At 42.4% G+C, this 20,522-nt stretch overlaps 2 protein-coding genes across 2 annotated transcripts; one reads left to right on the plus strand and one right to left on the minus strand.

The window, feature by feature from the left end:
* The first annotated feature begins 1,523 nt into the window (after window positions 1-1,523).
* gnao1b (guanine nucleotide binding protein (G protein), alpha activating activity polypeptide O, b) lies at window positions 1,524-9,196 on the plus strand. Its single transcript, XM_019270513.2, has 8 exons — window positions 1,524-2,373; window positions 2,561-2,603; window positions 5,526-5,667; window positions 5,993-6,153; window positions 6,242-6,370; window positions 6,468-6,597; window positions 7,231-7,384; window positions 7,482-9,196. Exons 1-8 carry the CDS (start codon window positions 2,256-2,258, stop codon window positions 7,667-7,669), a joined length of 1,065 nt encoding a protein of 354 aa, XP_019126058.1. The 5' UTR covers window positions 1,524-2,255; the 3' UTR covers window positions 7,670-9,196.
* A 357-nt stretch (window positions 9,197-9,553) lies between these two features.
* cog4 (component of oligomeric golgi complex 4) lies at window positions 9,554-20,193 on the minus strand. Its single transcript, XM_027281296.1, has 21 exons — window positions 19,754-20,193; window positions 18,521-18,937; window positions 16,530-18,404; window positions 15,242-15,324; window positions 15,021-15,135; window positions 14,667-14,841; window positions 14,296-14,489; window positions 14,030-14,135; window positions 13,792-13,949; window positions 13,654-13,712; window positions 13,445-13,569; window positions 13,226-13,344; window positions 12,899-13,065; window positions 12,634-12,799; window positions 12,240-12,301; window positions 11,995-12,109; window positions 11,684-11,776; window positions 11,521-11,604; window positions 11,303-11,404; window positions 10,912-11,040; window positions 9,554-10,280 (listed from the first exon to the last, which is right to left on the minus strand). Exons 3-21 carry the CDS (start codon window positions 16,662-16,664, stop codon window positions 10,146-10,148), a joined length of 2,322 nt encoding a protein of 773 aa, XP_027137097.1. The 5' UTR covers window positions 16,665-18,404; window positions 18,521-18,937; window positions 19,754-20,193; the 3' UTR covers window positions 9,554-10,145.
* Between the last annotated feature and the right edge of the window lie 329 nt (window positions 20,194-20,522).

Consider the following 20,522-nt stretch of genomic DNA (forward strand, 5'->3'; position numbering starts at 1 on the left):
TTTAGTGAGTGGGTATGGTTTGGATGTGACCTCTGTGTCCTTTCAATGGCCCTGGCTGTAACTGTAAAGATGTTAACGCGTGCCAGATAAACTGCATTTATTTACACATTTGCTTATAATTTGCACAAGATGAGAGGGATTAAGTACATTTATAAATCCTGTACTCGAGCATTTCTGCCATTTTATACTTTATATTTCACCACATGAAGTGTGGGGAATACTGTACTTTTTTCTCATTATATATAGTTACTTTGCAGATTATAAGAATTTACATACAAAGCATATGGTCATTTTTACATCACAGATTATGTAAAGTATGTAATATCAGCTCCACCTAGACCAGATAAACATTACAATGTTTGCTATATGTTTATGTATTAGTAATACTAACATAATAATGTATTATATAACAAAACCACTCAGACTGAGGCCATTTTGCTGAGCATATACTTTTATTCAAAGGTCCAGTGTGTAGGATTTAGCCATCTAGCAGTTAGAAGGTGCAGATTGCAACCACATTAATACCCACACCCCTAGCTTCACCCCCTCCTTCCATGCATGCTGGAAAAAAATCACATAAAAAGCAGAAGGACATCTAGATCAGTGTTTGGTTTGTCTGCACAAGGCTACTGTAGAAAAATGGCCGTTCGACATGGCAAACTGCATGGAAGAGGACCCACTCTTTTCATATAAATAGAGGGTTGGTTTTAATACAACAAAAACACAATAATTGTTGTATTCAGGTTATTATACACTAATGAAAACATACTAATGAATATTGTATTCAGTTCCTGCCAATAGATCCCCCCCCAATATCTTACACATTGGACCTTTAAATAAGATCTTGAATGCAGGACTTAATTTGTAACGTGATGTTTCAGAATCAGAATAAGGTTTACTGCCAAGTAAGTTTTCACATAGCAGGAATTTGACTTGGTCTTATTGGTGCATGACAAACATTAAGTACGTTTTTTTTTTTTTATCAAGTATTAAAAAATACAAACAATATAAATACAAGTGTAATATGTTCTAAAATTAAAAGAGCTGAGCAGTTTGTGCAGAAATATACAAAGTATGCACGAAGAAATGTGCAAATGCAAAATGTTTAAAATGTGCAATATCTTAATGAAAATGAGGTAGTCCAATTTAAAAAAATCCAATAAAAAATGTAACGCATAGTAATTATATCTTGTTCGTACCAATGATGGGATATAGTTAATGTATTTTTACCTTTCATTCTAGTTTGTCCATCTTTAGTCAGTTGTTATTCTGCAGATCATGTGATGAGTTTATAAAAGTAAAAGCATTGCTAGAGTAATTGATCCAACTGTATGCAAGTTTTGATACTTTAAGTACACGTTACTGCTGATACTCGAGTAGTTTTACTTGCAGTGAGTGAGTAAATGAACACACGACGTTTATATGTGATGGTGGCAGAGCATCTGAACACCTCTAACCACATTTTACTTTTTGTTTCGCTACTCTTCCGCCTTTGAATATCCGCCCACACCTTGTTTTTTTTTTTATGCAGGCTAATTTAAATAACGGTTTATGTGGCGCTCCTCGTGCTGTCTTTATGTCTGCTCGTGTCGTTAAACGTCAGTCTTTTTTCTTTTTTTTTTTTTTTCATTTCCACTCATACCGGGAGACAAGAGGCCAACATTTGCTGTCCAAACACAGCCTCTTTTTTTTTTCATTTGAATAATCTTTCATAGGACGTGATTAAAGCTCAGCTCCTCTGACGTAAGCGAGATTGTCCGCGAGGTGAGGTGAGAGTCTCGCGCAGCCTTGCCTCCCCTCCTCTTCCTCCTCCTCCTCCTCTCTCGCGCCCCTCCTTGCCTGCCTGGAAAGATACGATGAAATCGCTCGCGCTCGCTGTCATCATCACCACCACCACCAGCGCCGCCCTGTAGAGAGAGAGAGAGAGAGAGAGAGAGAGAGAGAGAGAGAGAGAGAGAGAGAGGCCCCCCCTCCCCACCTAACAACCAACAACCCCAACCCCGCAGGCTCGAGCACAACGACCCCACCCCCCAATCCCCTCTGAGAGAGGAGACGGAGCCAGAGAGGAGCGCACAGAGTCACGGAGAAAACACCGTTTCGGGATCCCGGCTCTGTTTTGTCCTCAATCCGGGCCTAATGCTGTAGCAGACCGCGCAGGAGGGGAGAGCTCTAGCGAGAGACAACGCACTGATTGAGAGTCGGCGAGGGACAGGGCGGACCGGAGAGACGACGGGATTGCTCATTCGCCTGGAAACATGGGATGTACACTGAGCGCCGAGGAGCGCGCTGCTCTGGACCGGAGCAAGGCCATCGAGAAAAACCTGAAAGAGGACGGGATGGTCGCCGCCAAGGACGTCAAACTGCTTCTGCTCGGTAAGACACCAGCCGCGGGGTCTGCTGCTGCCGCTGCTGCTGCTGCTGCTGCTGCTGGCGGCGCCGCGGCACGGCACGGCACGGCACGGCTCGGTTTGCTTGTGGTTGGGACTGCATGGGGCGGAGGTGCTCTCCGTGGTACTGATTTCACTGCCGGCTCTCTCACTCTGCCCTCCGTTCTTTACAGGCGGCGGAGAGTCCGGCAAGAGCACCATCGTCAAACAGATGAAGTAAGTGTCTTTTTATTGAAACATATTTATATTTTTATTTTTATTTATTTATTTTTTTTTTTTTAAAGCCTCTTCGGCATAGCCAGAGTAAAAGGCCCGAGATTGCGCCTCCCCTATCTGTGCTAAGGCAGGTTGAGCCGCCATGTTTCGAGAGGCCGTAGCCCCGGAGGAGCGCCGGTGACTCGAGCACCTCCTGCGGACAAACAGTGAGGCTGCGGAGGCCTCACCGGTGCGTCCCAGGGTGCTGTTCACTGCCCGGGTGCTGAAATGTAGTTAACGAGAGGTTTTACTTGACTACAGGGAGTGTGCGACTGGGAATAAGTGGGTGTTGTTCCTCTGTGCGTGCATGTGTGTGCGCGTGCATGCATGCATGCATGTGCGTGTGTGTGTGTGTGTGTGTGTGTGTGTGTGTGTGTGTGTGTGTGAATTACATTGAGGTCACTACAGCTCCATTAGTGAATACCTCTGCTTTTAATCTTAATGGCTTTAAGTGCCCGATATCGCCGGGAGTACTTTGCCTATAAAGCGGATTTACGCTGAAATGTGGCTTCTAAAACCGCATCTAAACCTTCAACTGTCTAAAGCTAAATCACTCTTTGATGTTTTAAATCAGTTGTTGTTTTCTGTAAAGCTCTTAGTTAAGTTTCGAGATGTTTCAGTTCACGCTCCATTGTATATTTTGTCTTGTGAAACATCTCTCCCAGTTTTTGTGGGTAGCAGAGTCTCTGAGTCTCTCTCAGCGCATCCCGGCCTGCAATGCACTGACTGCACCCTCCCTCCCTCCCTCCTTCCTTCTCACCTTCCTTTCCTTCCCTCCCTAGCTCCTTCCTTCCTTCCCTCCATGCCCTGCTTCCTCTTCTTCCCCTCACCTCATTACCCTCCCTGTGGTCTCTGCTCAAGATGCACGGACAAATCGTGTTTACAAACACTTTTCAGGGTTTGTTTTAGCCTAAGCAGGCAGCAGCCGGATGGGTTTTTACGACACACTGTGGGTCATAAAGTTTGGATAAATTTAGTATGCACATCTTCATCACGTCATGTGCAGGGTGGTTTCTTTATATTGTTTTAATGAGGTAGTTTCATGATTGTAATGAGAGTGGAACCACACCTGTGTGTGTGTGTGTGTGTGTGTTTGAAAGACCACGATAAATTGTGACCAAAAGCTTAAAATGGTTTTAAAATCTTCCCTTTAGACACAGTGAAGTAGACTGGGTGTATTTGGATTATATGAATTAAACAAGAGGAAACTTGTCTAATGGAGGATGATGTAAACTAAACATGCTCTCAGCTGCAGCTGCAGTGGTGTCTATTTTTACACCTTTCTGTTTTCGAGCACTGCGATTGGTCGGTTAACTTTTCACCAGTGGCACACACTGGAGAGGTGAAACAATTAGTCTAATCATGCATGAGCCGTTTTTTTTTTTTTTAAGCAGTGTAAGGGAACAAATTAATTAATCAAAATGAATTGTTTATGAGTTCATACAATGTGTTATCGTCTCTTCTGTGATGCCGAGTTAAATCTTTCAGAGTTTTGGACAGATGAGGGCGTTGCTTTGTGCTCTCGGAAACTGTGATGAGTATTTTGCAGATGAATCAGTGCAGAATATAATTGTTAGTTGTAGTCTTAACCGTATATTAATATAAACGTGTGTTTTTGGATTGTGACACCCATTTACTTATCAATTACATGCATTTTGCACACACTGACAGCACAAAATACAAGGACAAAAACGCTTCTTCTTTTAGGCTTTCCCCCCAAGGAAATGTTTAGCGCCACCATCCTGACGCTTCTCTGATCTGTAATTATGAGCTGATTGACAGAAAAAATTATTGACAATTATTTTGATGACTGAAGAATAATTTTAATAGTTTCATTTAGAATATATTTTTTCTAGCAACAATACTTGCTGGTTCCTGCTCCTTGAATGTGAAAATGTGATGCTTTTCTTCTTCTAACGTGATAGTAAATTTAATATTTTTCGGACTGTTGGTTGAACAAAACAAGACGTTTGATATTTTATAGATGGAGCGATTCATTAGGAGATTAAAAATAATTATTAGTTGCGGGGTATCGTTTAGCTCAGTTTGTAGAGCAAGGCTCAGTCCTTGCTGTGGCAGCCCAGGGTTCGAATCCGACCTGTGGCTCATTCCCTGTCTCTCTCTCTCCCCACATTGCTGTTACTCTTCAGCTGTCTCTGTCAAAAAAAGCTTAAAAAGGCCAAAAACAATATCTTTGGATATTAAACTGCTTCTCCTCCCTTAGGTTAGTGTTTTATTTTTAAAGAATTCAGATGTTTCTGATGTTCTGATGGAGGAAGTCGACCCCTGTTATAAAACATCTTTTCATAATGTACACTGATGAGATGAATATATGCGTAAGCTTATTTATTCTCCTCATCAAACATCAATCATTGATCAGAAAGGAGGTGAAGAGAAACCGTTGAAGTCTAAGTGTGGATTGCAGGTCAGTTCCAGGAAGTTATGAGTGGCATTTTATAGATCCAGTGTGTATGAGGTCAGGGTGAGGTAGTGCTGATGGATAATTTAATGTTGACCAGATTATAAGGAGTTTAACTGTGTCATACTGAATGTAACAGTAGAGTGCTGTGTAGTGTGATTGATTAGTGCTCTAACTGATTCCACTCCATTATCCGTCATAAATTATACATGGGTTAAATATCACATTACTGACCAATTACAGATCACAGACTGAGAATGTGATCAATTCCCATCCCATTATACACCGACACACTTAAATTCACATTTTAGGTTGCAATGAAAGGAAGACGAGAGAGAGACGACTATCAGATATAAGTGTTGTCAGGAATTACCTTGCACATATTGCGTTCACGTCTGCTGGAACATATGGATATGTGTGACTTTTAGCCCACGCTTGTGTCTAACATCTGTGTGCGCATGCAGGATTATCCATGAAGATGGCTTTTCTGGGGATGATGTGAAGCAGTATAAGCCTGTGGTCTACAGCAACACCATCCAGAGCTTGGCAGCCATCCTCCGAGCCATGGACTCCCTGGGCATCGAGTTTGGAGACAAGGACAGAAAAGTTAGTCTTACATTCACCCTCTATGTGACATATTCTCTCCTAAAGACTGCGGAGAAACTGAGATTGTATCTGTACATCCTTTGAAATGTAGAGGTTGAAATGTGATAGTGCCAAAGCAGGACTGAGTTATTCGGACAGACAGACTTAAGAATGATCGGAAGTTTGTGTCTATTTTCGGGTTAAGATGTCTATCTGATGTCACCTCACTTTTGGAAATTTTGTAACTGATTTGCAGTGTTATCATTACAATACCAATACAGCAAGTGATAAATAATTATTCTACAAACATAACTGCGCTCCTCTTTCCCTAAATTTCTTCATCCAGGCGGATGCTAAGCTGGTTTGCGATGTCGTCAGTCGTATGGAGGACACAGAGCCGTACTCTGCAGAGCTTCTTACTGCTATGAAACGTGTATGGGCTGATGCCGGGACTCAGGAGTGCTTCAGCCGTGCCCGGGAATACCAACTCAATGACTCTGCTCAATAGTGAGTAAAGTGTGAATTACTGTAAAGTCCTCTTTTACAAAAAAAAAAACAAACACCAGTTGTCTAATCCACATTCTCTTGTTATTAGCTACCTGGACAGTCTAGATCGGATCGGGGCAGCAGATTATCAGCCCACAGAGCAGGACATCCTGAGAACCCGAGTGAAGACCACTGGTATCGTCGAAACCCACTTTACCTTTAAAAACCTTCATTTCAGGTATGTGGAGTCGCTGCAGCGTCGTAGGTTGGTCTAAGGTCAGAGTCAAATCATGACTCGCTCTGTGCATGAACTGACTTCTTCCACGTTTGCCCAGGCTGTTTGACGTGGGAGGTCAGAGGTCAGAGAGGAAGAAGTGGATCCACTGCTTTGAAGATGTGACGGCCATCATCTTCTGCGTTGCTCTGAGTGGATATGACCAGGTGCTCCATGAAGATGAGACAACTGTAAGTATGACTATTAATTCAGTCTACAACATCACCAATTTGAGCCAGCCTGGGCATCTTTACTTCATAAATATCCTCAATTTGGACCTTTGTACGTCTCTTTGCCTCAATCTCAAATCTGCATCTCTTGGTCTTACTGTTAAAGGCAAAATACACCAGAAAGCAACTTAAAGTTTGGCAGCTACAGATTTACAATGCCAATATATTTGTATATATTCCAACACCCTTGATTTGAATAAAGAAACATGTAATTTAAGAGTTAAAAAAATAAAGATTGAGCAACCACAAAGGACCCCTCTTTCAGGATAGACAGCGAAACTACCACTACTCCTTCTAATGTTCTGTAAAATCCATTTTTTACATTGATTTTTTTAAACTTATGGCGCTTCTCCTATGTCAGCCAGTTGCCTGGGGTTGGGTTAACGGGAAAATATTAACCTTTAAATGCTTCTTTGGTCTGTTCTTATTGATATTCAATAAAAGATCTATGAAAGATAAACCCATAGAACTGTTTCCCACAGACGGTCACCTTGATATTCATGAGTCAAACTGTTGTTTGGATGTTCACTCCACAAACATAACCTAAGGTACTCTCCTCACTGTAACACTGACCACACGTTTATCTTCCTGCAGAACCGCATGCATGAGTCACTCATGCTCTTTGACTCCATCTGTAACAACAAGTTCTTCATCGACACCTCCATCATCCTCTTCCTCAACAAGAAGGATCTGTTCGCTGAGAAGATCAAGAAGTCACCGCTGACAATCTGTTTTCCAGAATACCCAGGTGAGTGCACGCCTTTCATTTCTGAGCCAAGCTGCTTCACAACGAGCAAAGTGATGAATGCCCCTCACGCTCTTTTCTCTCTCTGTTTGGTCTCCAGGTGCTAATACTTACGACGATGCTACTGCATATATTCAGGTTCAGTTTGAGAGTAAGAACCGCTCTCCCAATAAAGAGATCTACTGTCACCTGACCTGTGCCACAGACACAGGGAACATCCAGGTAGTGTTTGATGCCGTCACTGACATCATTATTGCAAACAACCTTAGAGGGTGTGGCTTATACTGAGGCCTGGAAAGCACAGAGGTTGTCATGGAGAGTATGAGGTGTTAATAATAATTTTGATGATACTTAAACACATAAATATGTAATTCTACACGTCCAAATGGACCCAAAGAGCTGCCGTCAGACACCACACTGGATTATTGCCATGATTTGTTCCCTTCCTCTTCTTTTGATTTCAGTATACAAACCCCCAGTTTTGTCTCATAAAAATGTGTTTTTGAGCTGAATGTTTCATGTTCTGTTGATGACTGTGTCAACAACTGGTAAGGTCAGAGGTGGCACCAGGGGTATATTCGGCTGGAGCCTTGTTTTGTAAAACTCAACGCCCAGAAATGCAACACGAGGAGTTTGCAGTGTCATTTTTAACCACAGCGTGGAATACTGTCCCATCTTATATGTGACATTTTATGTGCGAGTCTCGAGGCATTTATATCTGTACTGAATATAGCCTGTTGTGCTCCGTTTGAAGAGCTGCTCTGTGTATGAAGGTGGAGATGATGATGTTGTTGGGGAGGTGCTAAACTCGTGGCTGAGGGTCATGGTTGGGAAGGAGGCTATTTTAACTTTCAGAAGGGACAAAGCTCTCCTCTCCTTCAGACCCACACATGACTGAGTAGCCTGCAGGTCTGTTCCACTCTCTGTTTTCTCTTTTACTTTAAAACATAATGAAAGAGAGGATTCTTCGGCTCAGAGTGGCTGGCCTCCTGTATCGTAAGGAATCAGCTTATAATATCTCAAAAAGAAAAAAAAAGACAAACGGCATATTGGTGCCAACCATCTGACGACAGATAGGGGATAAGGATCTGAAATCATAGTTCATGTTCATACTATCAACCGATATTATTTAAGTAACATTCAAACACATTTTATTATCATCGAATGATTTATTTATTTAAGCCTCATGCCCTACATGCCTCCTCCTACCTCCTGAAATCCCGTGCCACATATTTATTTCCTGACATGAAAAACCGGGGGAACACCGATACCTGTCTACGGTTCAGAGGGAAGAAAGCAGCCCTCCTATGACATCTTGTTCTCTGTGTGGTGCTTTACCCTTCGATGTGAATCTGTGTAGAAATAGAAGACTGCACGAGGAGAACAATATCATTTGAGGCAGCCTCTGTCTGGGGAGACGGGGGTTCTTTCTAACCCTCTTCTCCCCTGATCAGTAAACAGGGAACCATTTACCCCCTCCCTCCCTCCCTCCCTCCGTCTGTCACGTTTCTCTGTTCACAGAGAAAAAGTACAGCTCTCCATTTCACCTGTGCACCCAGAAATTCATCTTCCCATCTTCCCATCCCTGTATACTCTTATCTATCACATATCAGTCCCCATATCCTGTCTCCATTTTCACCTTAAAAGCACCGTACTGTATATATATTATGATTATACCAGATTTTTTTTTTACTGTGAATGTTTTTGTGCTGCACCCCATCCTATTTGGTAGTTTATTGGTTGCTCTCATGTGGAATGTTTGTGCTGAGCCAATCGAATGTTGTGTTTACATTAAAGCCACACTTTTCCTAACTATTCCTGCATCTGTTGTCTGAGTCTGATTACACCAAAGAAGAAAGCAGCAGCAGCAGCAGCAGAAGGTAAGAGGGCTCGATGACAAACTGCCCAATCACAGCCGTCCTCTCAGCAAAAGTTTGAAACACACACACATACACGCACACACTGACCTGCTTTAATCTGTGCAGAATTAAGGTTAGACCAGGAAATTAGGCTGAACATTATGAGAATGGACTCTCTTTTAATGCTTCATTGCATGGTGAACACAGCTTTGTATTTAGTGTCAGAAATATGTATAAAAGATTGGGAACAGGTCTTGCATGGCAATAGGGCAGCACTTCGTGAAATGTGGCGGATGGCAGGGATCAGAGGCGGTGCACAGCAGCTCTCAATTTATTAGGTTAAAAGTGTTCCATCATCACAGACAAGGAGCTATTCATATATTGAATGACTAGGCTGGATCAGCTGTCTGACCTGCTTCTGTCAGTTTAATGGGTGCGATGTTCATTACTGCTCCGTTTCGCTGACAGCCGCAGAGCTCCGCTCCTCAGTCCCGGTGTGTCCTTGTTTCTCAGAGCCAGCTACAGGTTAAAAGGTTGAAACTCCCCATGTGACACGGTTACACTTTTTAATTACAGATTTAAGATAATATTATCATATTTTACAGATTAGTCTTATCAAATAACCACAAACCATGCCCCTAAAAGCTGAGCTGTAACTCGGCTGACATCAAACTGGTGTGCAGCAGAAGGCAAAGTCTGGAAACCCGACTTAAATCTCCAGGATGGACAACGAGCGTTTTTTGTTTCAGACAAAAAAAAAAATCCACAGCTATTTGCCCGTGCCAGCATCCATTTACAGAAACATGGATTAAACCTGGATTGTGCAGAGCTCTTTAGTGAAATGCATCACAGGGTGGGTAACTGCACGGCAATCGCTGTTGATAACCAGCGCTCCGGTTCATGAGTTACAGTCGCAGCCTCTTGATATCTTCACTTCTGAAGTCAATACGCAGCGCTAGAACCTGGCGCACCTCCGCTGGGGTCAATCGCCACGTCAGGGGCCCCGAGTTCGGGCCCCAGTAATCCAAGATCTCAGTTACCTGTAGTAGAAAAATGTTACACGTGAGCAAACCAGGAAGAAGTATTCAGATCCTTACGTGAGTGGAAAAAATGCAGAAAATTGCCCCTGTGAGTGTTAAACGATCATAAATTACATACATTACAGCCATTACTGGATAGTTATTATTGATTAATTAATGTGTAATTATCATTTCATAGCAATTTATTTATATCTGGGAGCAGTTTTGCAAGAAAAGGTCTGACCTAAACTGAGGATGTTGTGATCTCATGGTCAGCATCTTTAGACCCTGAAGCCACCTGGATGTCCCATTTTACTGCTGTACTTAGTCGAAGCGGAGCTAATATAACTATTTTATACCTTGTTAGTACATATGTTATAACTATGCATCACATTTAATAAAAAAATCATATGATTTGTACATTTAATTTTAAGTTCTAATACATCTTATTATAGGTAAACAGTATGTGCATATAAAGTGGCATAAAATGAAAAATTCTCTAGTAAAATAAAAGTGCCTCAAATTTGTTGTGTTCAATAAATGTACTTAGTTACATCCCACCCCTGCTGTAAACTGGCATAAATGATCAGATAAACACAAACAAAATGAGCTTTCATACTGGTGTATGTTTGTGTAAAATTATCTAAATTACCCGCTCCAGGTTGAGGATGGTGGCCATTTGTGTGAGACGAGCAAACTTATCCCTGATGGTCCAGGTGGTCACAGTGGTGAGGTACGCCACAAGAGACCGAAGCTCTTTGTCGAACTGCAGCCCTCCAAGCTGCAACAAAAGACATCAGCAGCAGTGAGTGGACTACATGTTGTACAAAGTATAAGAATACATTGAGAGGCTTCCTGTAAACATGCAGCTCAAAATAGAATGATGCTATCGTGCAAAGAGAGGAAGCACCCTCTCCTGCAGGCCTTTCTGAACTCATTAATAAATCATTGCTTGAGGCTTTTCACCACATGTGTCAGTGATGTGATGCGAAGTGATGCAGAGGGTGTTTGGTGCCACCTTGTGGCCAAGCTCGGCTCCTCACCCTGCTGAACGAGCACTTCAGGACAGTCTTCTCCATTTCAATAGATATCAGGCTTGTCATCAGACTCGTCAGTGTGTCGTAGATGACAGGAGAGAGGGCCGTCTGGTGAGGAGGCAGAAAGAGGTTTTAAAAAATTGTTTTTTAAATGGATGGGAGTAATTCATATATATTTTTGATACACTTGGAGTCATAGCCAATATATTTATCAGACAAGATACCTTGAACTCTGCCATGATTTGCTCCAAGTTAACAATGAGCTGCTGGACCCAGGGATCATTAGCTTCATAGTCGTTAAACTCCTCCTGTGAGAAACACCAGCAGTTACAGCCACATGTTTCATAACCTCTGATTTATTCATGTTCACTATCCTGACATCATTACCTCTTCTATGTTGTGCGAGATGGACAGGAAGCTGCTGATCCAGGGTTTGACTTGAGGCTTAATGGCTGTGGTGTTTAACTCGGTCAGGCCCTCCTGTAAAATATTCACACCAGAGCATGAAACTTTCACCTAAGATGATTAGACATCTCCTGTACCAGCAACTTTCCCGATCACAAAAAATAAATCAGAAATTGTTTGGGCTGGACTTTCACTCTACTCCTTTAAAAAAACACAGAGAATTGATCCCTGGTGCTCAGTACTTACAGTATCAATTGAAACTTGCTGATCAATGTGTGTGTGTTTTTTTTAACCTGTAAGAGATCCTTGAACTTGGAGGACGTGTTGACGAGGTCGGACAAACAGCTTTCAATCTTGGCTTGTTCGCCAGAGCCGGTGCCCTGATTGAACAGCTTGGAGCAGTGGCTCGGGGGGGGGGGGGAGGGGGATGTTTTAAAGAAATATATTTCCGAGTAATGAGGACAACGGTAAAAACATTAATTAATTCACATGATGATTAGAGGAGCTGCAGAGTGCTAGCACAGATGTGAAACTTACCTCGAGGTTCCTCTTTAAAGTTGTGATATTCTCACTGCACACCTCCACGTTATTCAGAGTCACCTGAGAAAGAAAGTGTGGATGAAGATTCTCAGCCAATCCTATTTGGATCCAACTGGGAGCAATATTTCTTTATTACTATTATCTTTTGACAAACAGGTTAAAAGGTTTTTGAAGGCCTGCTCCATTCAGCTAAGAGCCGTTTTAAAAATTAAAGCACTACTTACCTCACTTCAGTTAGAGGTCATTATTCATGCATTTGATTCGTCACTGAGTAGTCACTGCTGCTACTTTTTTAACAACCTTACACAAAAAACTTTTTGTCCTAGCCTTTACTGCCTATCAGATACAACTTGAGACCGAGGTGACGATCTGTGTGTGTGTTTGTTTATTACCAGAAATGCAGCCTTAGCGTGCTCTGCGCTCTCGATGCCCAGCGTGTTGAACTTGCCCTGCTGTAAGCTGCTCTGCATCAGACTGACCGCGCTGCTGACACCACGCTGGATATCCTGCAGCGTCGTAGCCGGGAAGCCCTGCCGTAGCTTGTTGTACAGCACCTCCCTGACAGGTGTAGAGAGACATGGCAGGAAAGAGCACAGATGCACGTGAGACGTGAAAAACATATTGAATGTGTCAACTTGAAAGAGAAAGATTGAGCACCTGAAGTCAGACTCCAGCACAGAGTTGGCGTGATTGATCATGGCACAGAGGCAGTCGATGCTGGAGCTCGATAAAGCTCTGCTGATGCACTTCTTCACAATGTAGAAACAGTCGTCCACCATGCTGGAGGTCAGTTGACCTTTTTCATATGTATCCATAGTAACAGCCTGAGGAGGAAAATTCAGTGTATGAAATTTAAAATGTTGTGATTAAATATTGTGTCAATGTGCTCTTTTTAAAGGAACGTTCTTGTGGCGTTATTACATGACCATACATTCAAACGTGCTGTCAAGTGGACTACTGTATCTCTGTGACACCTGACTGTACCTTGTTGACAGACTCTCTCATGTAGTACTCCTCCATTGGGATGTAGTAGCCAATGAGCTCCTGCATCGTCCTGCTCAGCAAGCAGTGTTTCAGAAGCTTCTCCACATTCTGCTGATGCTCTGTTCAAAAATGTAGCAAAAACAAACTCATTCACAGATTTTAGACTGATAGATGGATTTTTAGCTCCACATCTCAAAAAGGGTGTTAATATAAAAGTACCTTGTGTGACGCTCTGTGCATCCCAGACTTCAAAGTCTGCCAGCATGCGACGACGTAAAAAGCGCAGGTAGAGCTCAGCCCTTGCGTTCATCAGGGTTACTTCTGAAAGTACGGGATCCAGCTCCCTGTTTATGGAAGACAGATTTTCTAAGCACAGCTACAGACGCAGAGACAAACACAGAGGAGGATGCAGAGACAAACAAGAATACCTGGGCTCGATCCTCTCCCCCGGGACACTCTTCATCATGCTGCTCTGGACGATCTGAAACTACAGCAGGGATACAAGTTCATTATGTGTGTACAGGTTTGCAGTGAAAACAATCATGCAGCTCAGATGTCATGCACACCTTGTTGTGGTATCCTCTCTGCTGGATGAACCTGTCGACTATTTTCTGAGTCTGTCTGTCACATTCCTGCTGCAGGTGAGTGATGAGTGTGTACAGATGTCCTGGACCGTAATACGTCTCTACAATTACCTGATGAGTCTCAACGACGCGAGCAATACCTGTGAACACACCAACATATTAGAGTCCACTAGAAGCAGATAAAGGAATCACACACAGGGTATCAGGCCTGTTTTCTCACCTTCCAGCAGCAGCGTCAGAGTGTCTGCAAATACCAGCGGTGCTCTCTTCTCATTCAGGTCTCCTCCAGTAGCCAAGAGCAGGTTCTCCTCAGCTTTGGAGGCGAGCTGTGTGGATATGTGTGTGAAAGAGACCAAATAAAATGAGACATAACAAATCTATGATGATTTCTGACTAAAACACAAATATATAAACTCATATGATCAACACAAAAGTTAATTTAGGTTCTGAGATATACTCAAAAGACAGGAAAGCACACAAACAGACCTGAGTGCAGAGATACTGCCCAAAGCGGGAGAGGCCCTGCTGGTGGAGGCCCAACAGAGGGAAGATCTTGAAAAACCTTTCCACTTGTGCAAGGTCGACTGCCGCTACAGCTTCATCCAGCTTCTCGGCAACAATGACCTTCAGTTTCTGCTCTGCCTCCTGAAGCATGACCAGACTGGCATCCACAGCGCTGCCTGGGCAGACATGAAGTCTTGACAGTTACAATTCAAGCCTAGACAACAGATTTATATTGCTTCATGTGAAAAGTACAGTGTAAAAACACACAAAAATCAACAAAGATCCCCAGTACACTGCAGCGTAAGGCTGCACATTGAGCAATGAACTATGACAGAGAACTGGAGGCCTCGTACTTTCTTCTCCCTGCCTGCTCAGCTCAATAACCGACTGGTCCAGAGAGAGGTATCGATGGATGTGGGCAGCCGCCTGTTCATAATCTTCATTACGTAGAGCTGTCTGCACACCGTCTGTGCAGAACTTCAGATCGAGGATGTCGTCAGCACGCTGGATGACATTATACAACCGCGTCTATGAAAATGAAATAAGATATAAACCAAGAGATCAGTCTATGTAATCCAGAACAGCATTCCTGTAATTAATACAACCTAAAAATTACCTGTTTTGACTGTCAGCATGTATGTCATCAACAATTATACAAACCCACTAAAACCCAGGAAACCTCATGTAACAGATGTGTCTGTGTTTACCTTTGCCAGGTCTAACTGTCGAACTTTGCGGCTGACATTTTCAGCCAGGCTACAAGTAAACGTGATCATGCCTGACAGCTGACTAGCGTCTCCTCCGATCAATTGTAGGTTGGGCCTGCAGAGCAAAGGGACAATTTATAAACACAATCTGTGGTGGTTGCATAAAATAAATGATGACAATAAGGTGCTTTTATATCTGCACTAATCTATACAAACTGTACCCCATCCTCTGCAGGGCCAGCATCTTTGTGTGAATGGTCCCCTCCTGCCCCACCAGCCTGTCCAGCTCAGCTTCCACTTCTTTCTGTATTAGTAGAGGAGAAAATAAAACATCTGATGAGTAACACGGACATCAATTTTATTTTGATTTCAGCAACTTATACACGAAATACACATTTTCCATATAGGACACAACTGTCAAATAATAATTCAGAGAAACAAATACATTAATTATCAATATGCAGAGATATTTGATTTTTTTCTTCTTGTGTTTCCTATCTTGTATTTTTTTTTTACTTATTTACTTGTGTATTTTGTCTCATTTTATGTGTGTAGGTATATACTGAAGTAGATTTTAAAGCAGCTGTAAATGTGTGAAGTGTAATGTAAACATGTAAAAATGTATTGTATGGAACGTTATGGTGAGTTCCAAAAGAAAAAAAAAAGATACATGTGAGTAGTTTAAGAGCATCGAGGTTAAGTTTTTCCATTAATACAGCTGTTATAGGACTTCAGCCCTGTTCAGGCCTTCAGGCCATGTGTTTGGAGCCTTTGTTCATATGTTACTTGCTCTATCTCTAGTGAAATTTTCAGGATTTTCTGAACAATAATTTATTCCCTCATTGTGCTTAATGACACAAAACGTGGATAAAAAAAGGACATGTCATTACATATACATTTACATTGTCATTTACAAGTCACTGTCACATTCCCTCAGCTGATTGGGTCAACAAATATTCATAAGTGATGAACCAAGAGGAGAAAGAGAGGCTGTAAAGATCTGGGCTGGGCTGTAAAGTGGGCAAAGTCAGAGTATATCAGTCAATGTGTGTAAATTTAAACTCATCTAGACAGATAGATACTTTATTCATCGGGAGGCATGAGACATTAAACAAACGAAGGACACTCTGAGAAAAACATTTCTAGGTTGGAGTGGGTTGTTTATTTGTCCATGTGTGTCTTTAATAAAAAATGATTTAATCATAGAAATAGAAATGAACAGACATCCTGGGTGGTAGCAGGATTTATGTTCAGGTGGTAGCCTGGTTTTGTACCCTGGTAACTCAGCTGTTTACGTTTCTAACGTGTGTTGAGAAAGCAGTAAACGGTGGCTCTGACTTCACCTGAAATAACAAGGTCATTAGTTTAATTAATCTGTGTGAATTTGGCCACGATTTTTTCAAAGTGGACTTCTTGTTTTGGGTTAGCAGCGTCCAGGAAGTTTACGTCGGATGACGACACAGAGCGTCCACGTCAGACAAAATGCCGCTCGTGGTGGTTTGCACGTACCTCCTGCACGCAGAGCTGCTGGTAAACTCTCTCCAGGTCCTCCAGCTCCGTCAGGCCCGAGATGGTCTCCATACTCACCGAAGACACCGAGCCGGAGTCGCATCTTCTCGCTGCCAGTGGTCCGCTGTCAGCCATCTTCAGACAGCACTCAGGGGCCAACGTCACCAGGAGGCGAGCACGCCCTGGGTTCAGTCTGCCAGGCAGGATATGGAGGGCTAAAAAAAAAAAGAGCCGTCTCCTCGTCTTTAATTTGCGAGAACGTGACCATCATCCATTAACCAAACATGACATAAACCTGCACATCAGCGTTTATTGGTTGAAGGGCGCACTGTAGCAGCAGCAACACTCACTACCTGAGAAGTCAAGTTCTGGGAAATAAAAGCTAAGGTTAGTGCGCATGCGTTGTACGTTTTGTACATTCACAGGTATTAAATAAAAGTGAGCTCATTTTTAAATCAACTCACTTCACTCCTCATAAATACAATGTTTAAAATCACTTCAATATGATGAGAATGTATTCAACTCAGGCTTCATCATGTCTGCTAATATTCCAGATGTTTGAATAGGAAAAAGTATTTCACTGTCCATGGGAATATCTAAAAACCTAAAATTTCTGGAAGGATGTTACAAGACATGTTTAACACTAAAGTCCACCTCAGGCTCTGTGCACCTGCAATATATCCGAAGGATTTTAAACAGACTAAAACTTCTAGCTGTTGCACTATGCTGGAAGAGTATGCATGCGCATTGCGGATGTGGATAAAGGAGCTTTCACATTGTTTTCTGGAAACATCTGTATTGTCAAAACATAAACAAACATATTAAACATATCATGGGGGGGAAAGCGTAGTTTTCAATCTTTTGGTGCTTGAAAAGCTTCATGAAAAGCCAACTGTAGGTTAACATCCACATCATCACACCAGCACAAATGCTGCCACTTAAAATGAATTTACAAGTCTCTACAAGATACTCAGTTAAATTTCTTTCTTTAACAGTTTCACACTACTTGTTAGTGACAACATGGTGTTTTATGGAGAGAAAAAAAACATGAACCAAATAAGTTTTAACATTAAACTGACTAATCATTTCAAGCCCATGTCGTAATCATATATTCACAAGTCTACATGGTAGCCTCTGATGTTTGTCCATATCTTATGACAATATTTTGTGTTGACTGAAAAAGTGAGGAGCAACACATGCATTGTATAGCCAGTCTCTGCTTAGTATAGAGGCTCTATATGATTAACAGTCCATTTACTAAACATAAAAATAGCTTTTTGTGGCTATGAGTGAATGCAGGATGAGGGAGGGAGGATGAGATTTGACTCATTTAATGCCCGTATGACATCAGGACATCACATATTGAGACATTTCGCACAAGTGTGAAAACTTACAAATAAAAAAAAATAAAAAAGCAAGAAAGAAAATCGGCTGTCCAATTTTTTGGGTGCTAAATATACTTTTATAAAAAGAAAAGTCTGCATTTTTACAATCGTCATGTATTTTAATTAGTCCTAAATCATTCACAGATTGTATCTGGATCAGGGGCTTGCTGTCCTCTGGAAACTTCTTGTCTTTCTTGATGAAACTCTTCCATTTTCTTCTGTAGCTCTTCCTTTTCCCTCTGCAGCTCTTCTCTCTGTCTACTCAAGTCGTTAGCTTCCTCCAGCTGTGCTTTCCTCAGGGACTCAATTTTCTCCCTCTCTGCAGCTGCCTCCCTGGCATCCACCGCACGCAGCTTTTCAAGCAGCTCCCTCTGATGCTCCAGGGCCCGAGCCTCCTCTTTCTGGGCTCTCCTCAGAGCTTCTATCAGCTCCCTTTCTCTCCTCAAGGCAGACTTCGCTCCCGTAGGTGCATTTGGAAGTTTCAACGCACCTGTAAGAAAAGGGGAAGAGAAGGCCACATGTTATGTCTCATTACAATTTCAGAAGATAACATGTTGTCCTGTTATTCAGAAGACACGCAGACAGCAGTGATCCATAAAACATTACCTATCTCTGTTGACCCAACAGTCTTTGATGGTTTCAATGTGTCACCATTAGCATTTGAGTTACATGGTGGTGGGGTCTGTCCGTCTACCGCTAGCCGAGAGAACATCTCTGGGTGTCTTTTTGACATGTGGCGATGAAGGTTGCTTGTGCTGCCGCCTTCAAAGCACTGCAGCTTCTTCATGCAAATACGGCAACGAGCAGCTTCCAAGCTGTCCAAAACCTCAAAGTGCCTCCAAATCATACTCCGTTTCTTCTGTCTGCGTATAACAGGGCGGTGATCACTCGCTTCCTCATGTGTCGTTTGTTCTGCTGGACCTTCTTGTGCAGCTTCCAGGATACTATCAATCGCAGAGTTAATATCAGCGTCATTCCCCGTGGTATGGGTCTCTGCGTCTCCGTCCTCAAGTGCCACTTCCACTAAACAAGAGCAAAAGAAAGTCACAATCATGGCTTTAACTTAATTCATTTATCAGTTGTGTAGTGAGTGAGTCAGTGAATGAGTGTAAAATATTAGAAAATTGTCTAAACCGCCATACCAATTCCAGTTTGTTCATGTAAACAATGAACTCAACAGGACTCTATTGAAAAACGATCGTGGGGGCCCTGAACAGCGCTACCGCAGGTCCTCAAATGAATTCCCACTGTGTGGTATCATTAAAGTCTATCTTATCTCATCTTTTTGTAACTCCTTGAGCCTTTAGTTTGTTTTGTCTAAACAACAGTTCAAAACCCAGTGTATAATTGTGAAGCCAATACTTGGTATTTTTGCTTACTCTATAATCACAATTGTTCAGTTACTTACTACTCAATAAAAACTATTGGCTTCATTCAGCACTATTAAAATAATCCAAGAAGTGACATTAATGTAAGTGTAATGCAAAGCAGTGAGACTACTGTCCTCTATGGACAGACATAACCTGTGAATAACCTGGTTTAATTTACCACAAATTTACCACACAGTCTGCCACAGTTGTTCCAGCTCCACATGTTTATCACAGAGAGAAGACAACTCTCCCACAGGGAAACCCAACTGTGGCTCAGCTTATTTCGATGCACATGGGAGACAACTAAGTGTAACAAAACAGCGTTGTTTTTCTTCTTGAACACTGGGATAATGAAGGGTAACGTGGGGTTAAACGTTACCATGTCTCTGTAGGAAACGCGCGGGAGTAAATAATAACATAAAATGCCGGCGGGGTTAGGTAATTAAATGATTTAGCAGAGTCACCATACCGGAGCAGAAGTGTTCCCCCTCCGTCTCCATGTCTTCGTGAACTGCTTCAGGTATCTTCTTGATCTCCGTGGCGGGATGTTTGACTCGTAGATGCCTCAGCAGGTTGGTGGTGGTGCCCTGACCCTGTCCGTGTTTTACCCGACCCAAACAGAGCAGACACTGGACCGACTCTTCGTCGACGCGTCTAAAAAAGCACCAGACTACGCTTTTCTTACGGACCATATCTACCTTCTGCTTCACAACATGAGTGACCGTGGTCCCAACAATGTGCTATCAGTTACATGAACGATGATATAATTTCCATTTCTTACCGTTAGCTGTAGCGTTAGCTCGTGTTTCTGCCGCCTAACATCCGGGTCTCTGCTCCCTCCTCCCCAACAAACATGGACGTCGTACCCGTATGTTTAACCGTTGGTCGCCGCCATTTTGGCCGTCCTGCCTGTTGTCCCCATAGACAAAAATACATAGACATATATACATACATAGACATATATACATAGATAGACATATATACATAGACACATATACATAGACATATATACATAGACACATATACATAGACATCAAATCAAATCAAATCAATTTTATTTGTATAGCCCAAAGTCACAAAGTACATTTGCCTCAGAGGGCTTTACAATCTGTACAGGGAGTGACACCCTCTGTCCTTAGACCCTCGGTTCGAGTGAGGAAAAACTTGCCCACAAAAACCCTTTTAACAGGGAAAAAAACATAGACATATATACATAGACGCCGCATTGAGCGCTGAAT

This window comes from Larimichthys crocea, chromosome VIII, assembly GCF_000972845.2.
Source record: "Larimichthys crocea isolate SSNF chromosome VIII, L_crocea_2.0, whole genome shotgun sequence".
In the NCBI taxonomy this organism is placed as follows: domain Eukaryota; kingdom Metazoa; phylum Chordata; class Actinopteri; family Sciaenidae; genus Larimichthys; species Larimichthys crocea.

What these genes read in the sequence shown, in the direction of transcription:
- gnao1b (XM_019270513.2), top strand. Translation starts at nt 2,256, where the DNA reads ATGGGATGTACACTGAGCGCCGAGGAGCGCGCTGCTCTGGACCGGAGC. An exon ending in CTCAATGACTCTGCTCAATA is followed by an intron (nt 6,154 to 6,241) that starts GTGAGTAAAGTG and finishes TCTTGTTATTAG; the next exon opens with CTACCTGGACAGTCTAGATC. An exon ending in TTTAAAAACCTTCATTTCAG is followed by an intron (nt 6,371 to 6,467) that starts GTATGTGGAGTC and finishes ACGTTTGCCCAG; the next exon opens with GCTGTTTGACGTGGGAGGTC.
- cog4 (XM_027281296.1), bottom strand. Translation starts at nt 16,664, where the DNA reads ATGGCTGACAGCGGACCACTGGCAGCGAGAAGATGCGACTCCGGCTCG. An exon ending in TCTGACGCTGCTGCTGGAAG is followed by an intron (nt 13,950 to 14,029) that starts GTGAGAAAACAG and finishes GTGTGTTCACAG; the next exon opens with GTATTGCTCGCGTCGTTGAG. An exon ending in TGAAGTGCTCGTTCAGCAGG is followed by an intron (nt 11,041 to 11,302) that starts GTGAGGAGCCGA and finishes CTTTTGTTGCAG; the next exon opens with CTTGGAGGGCTGCAGTTCGA.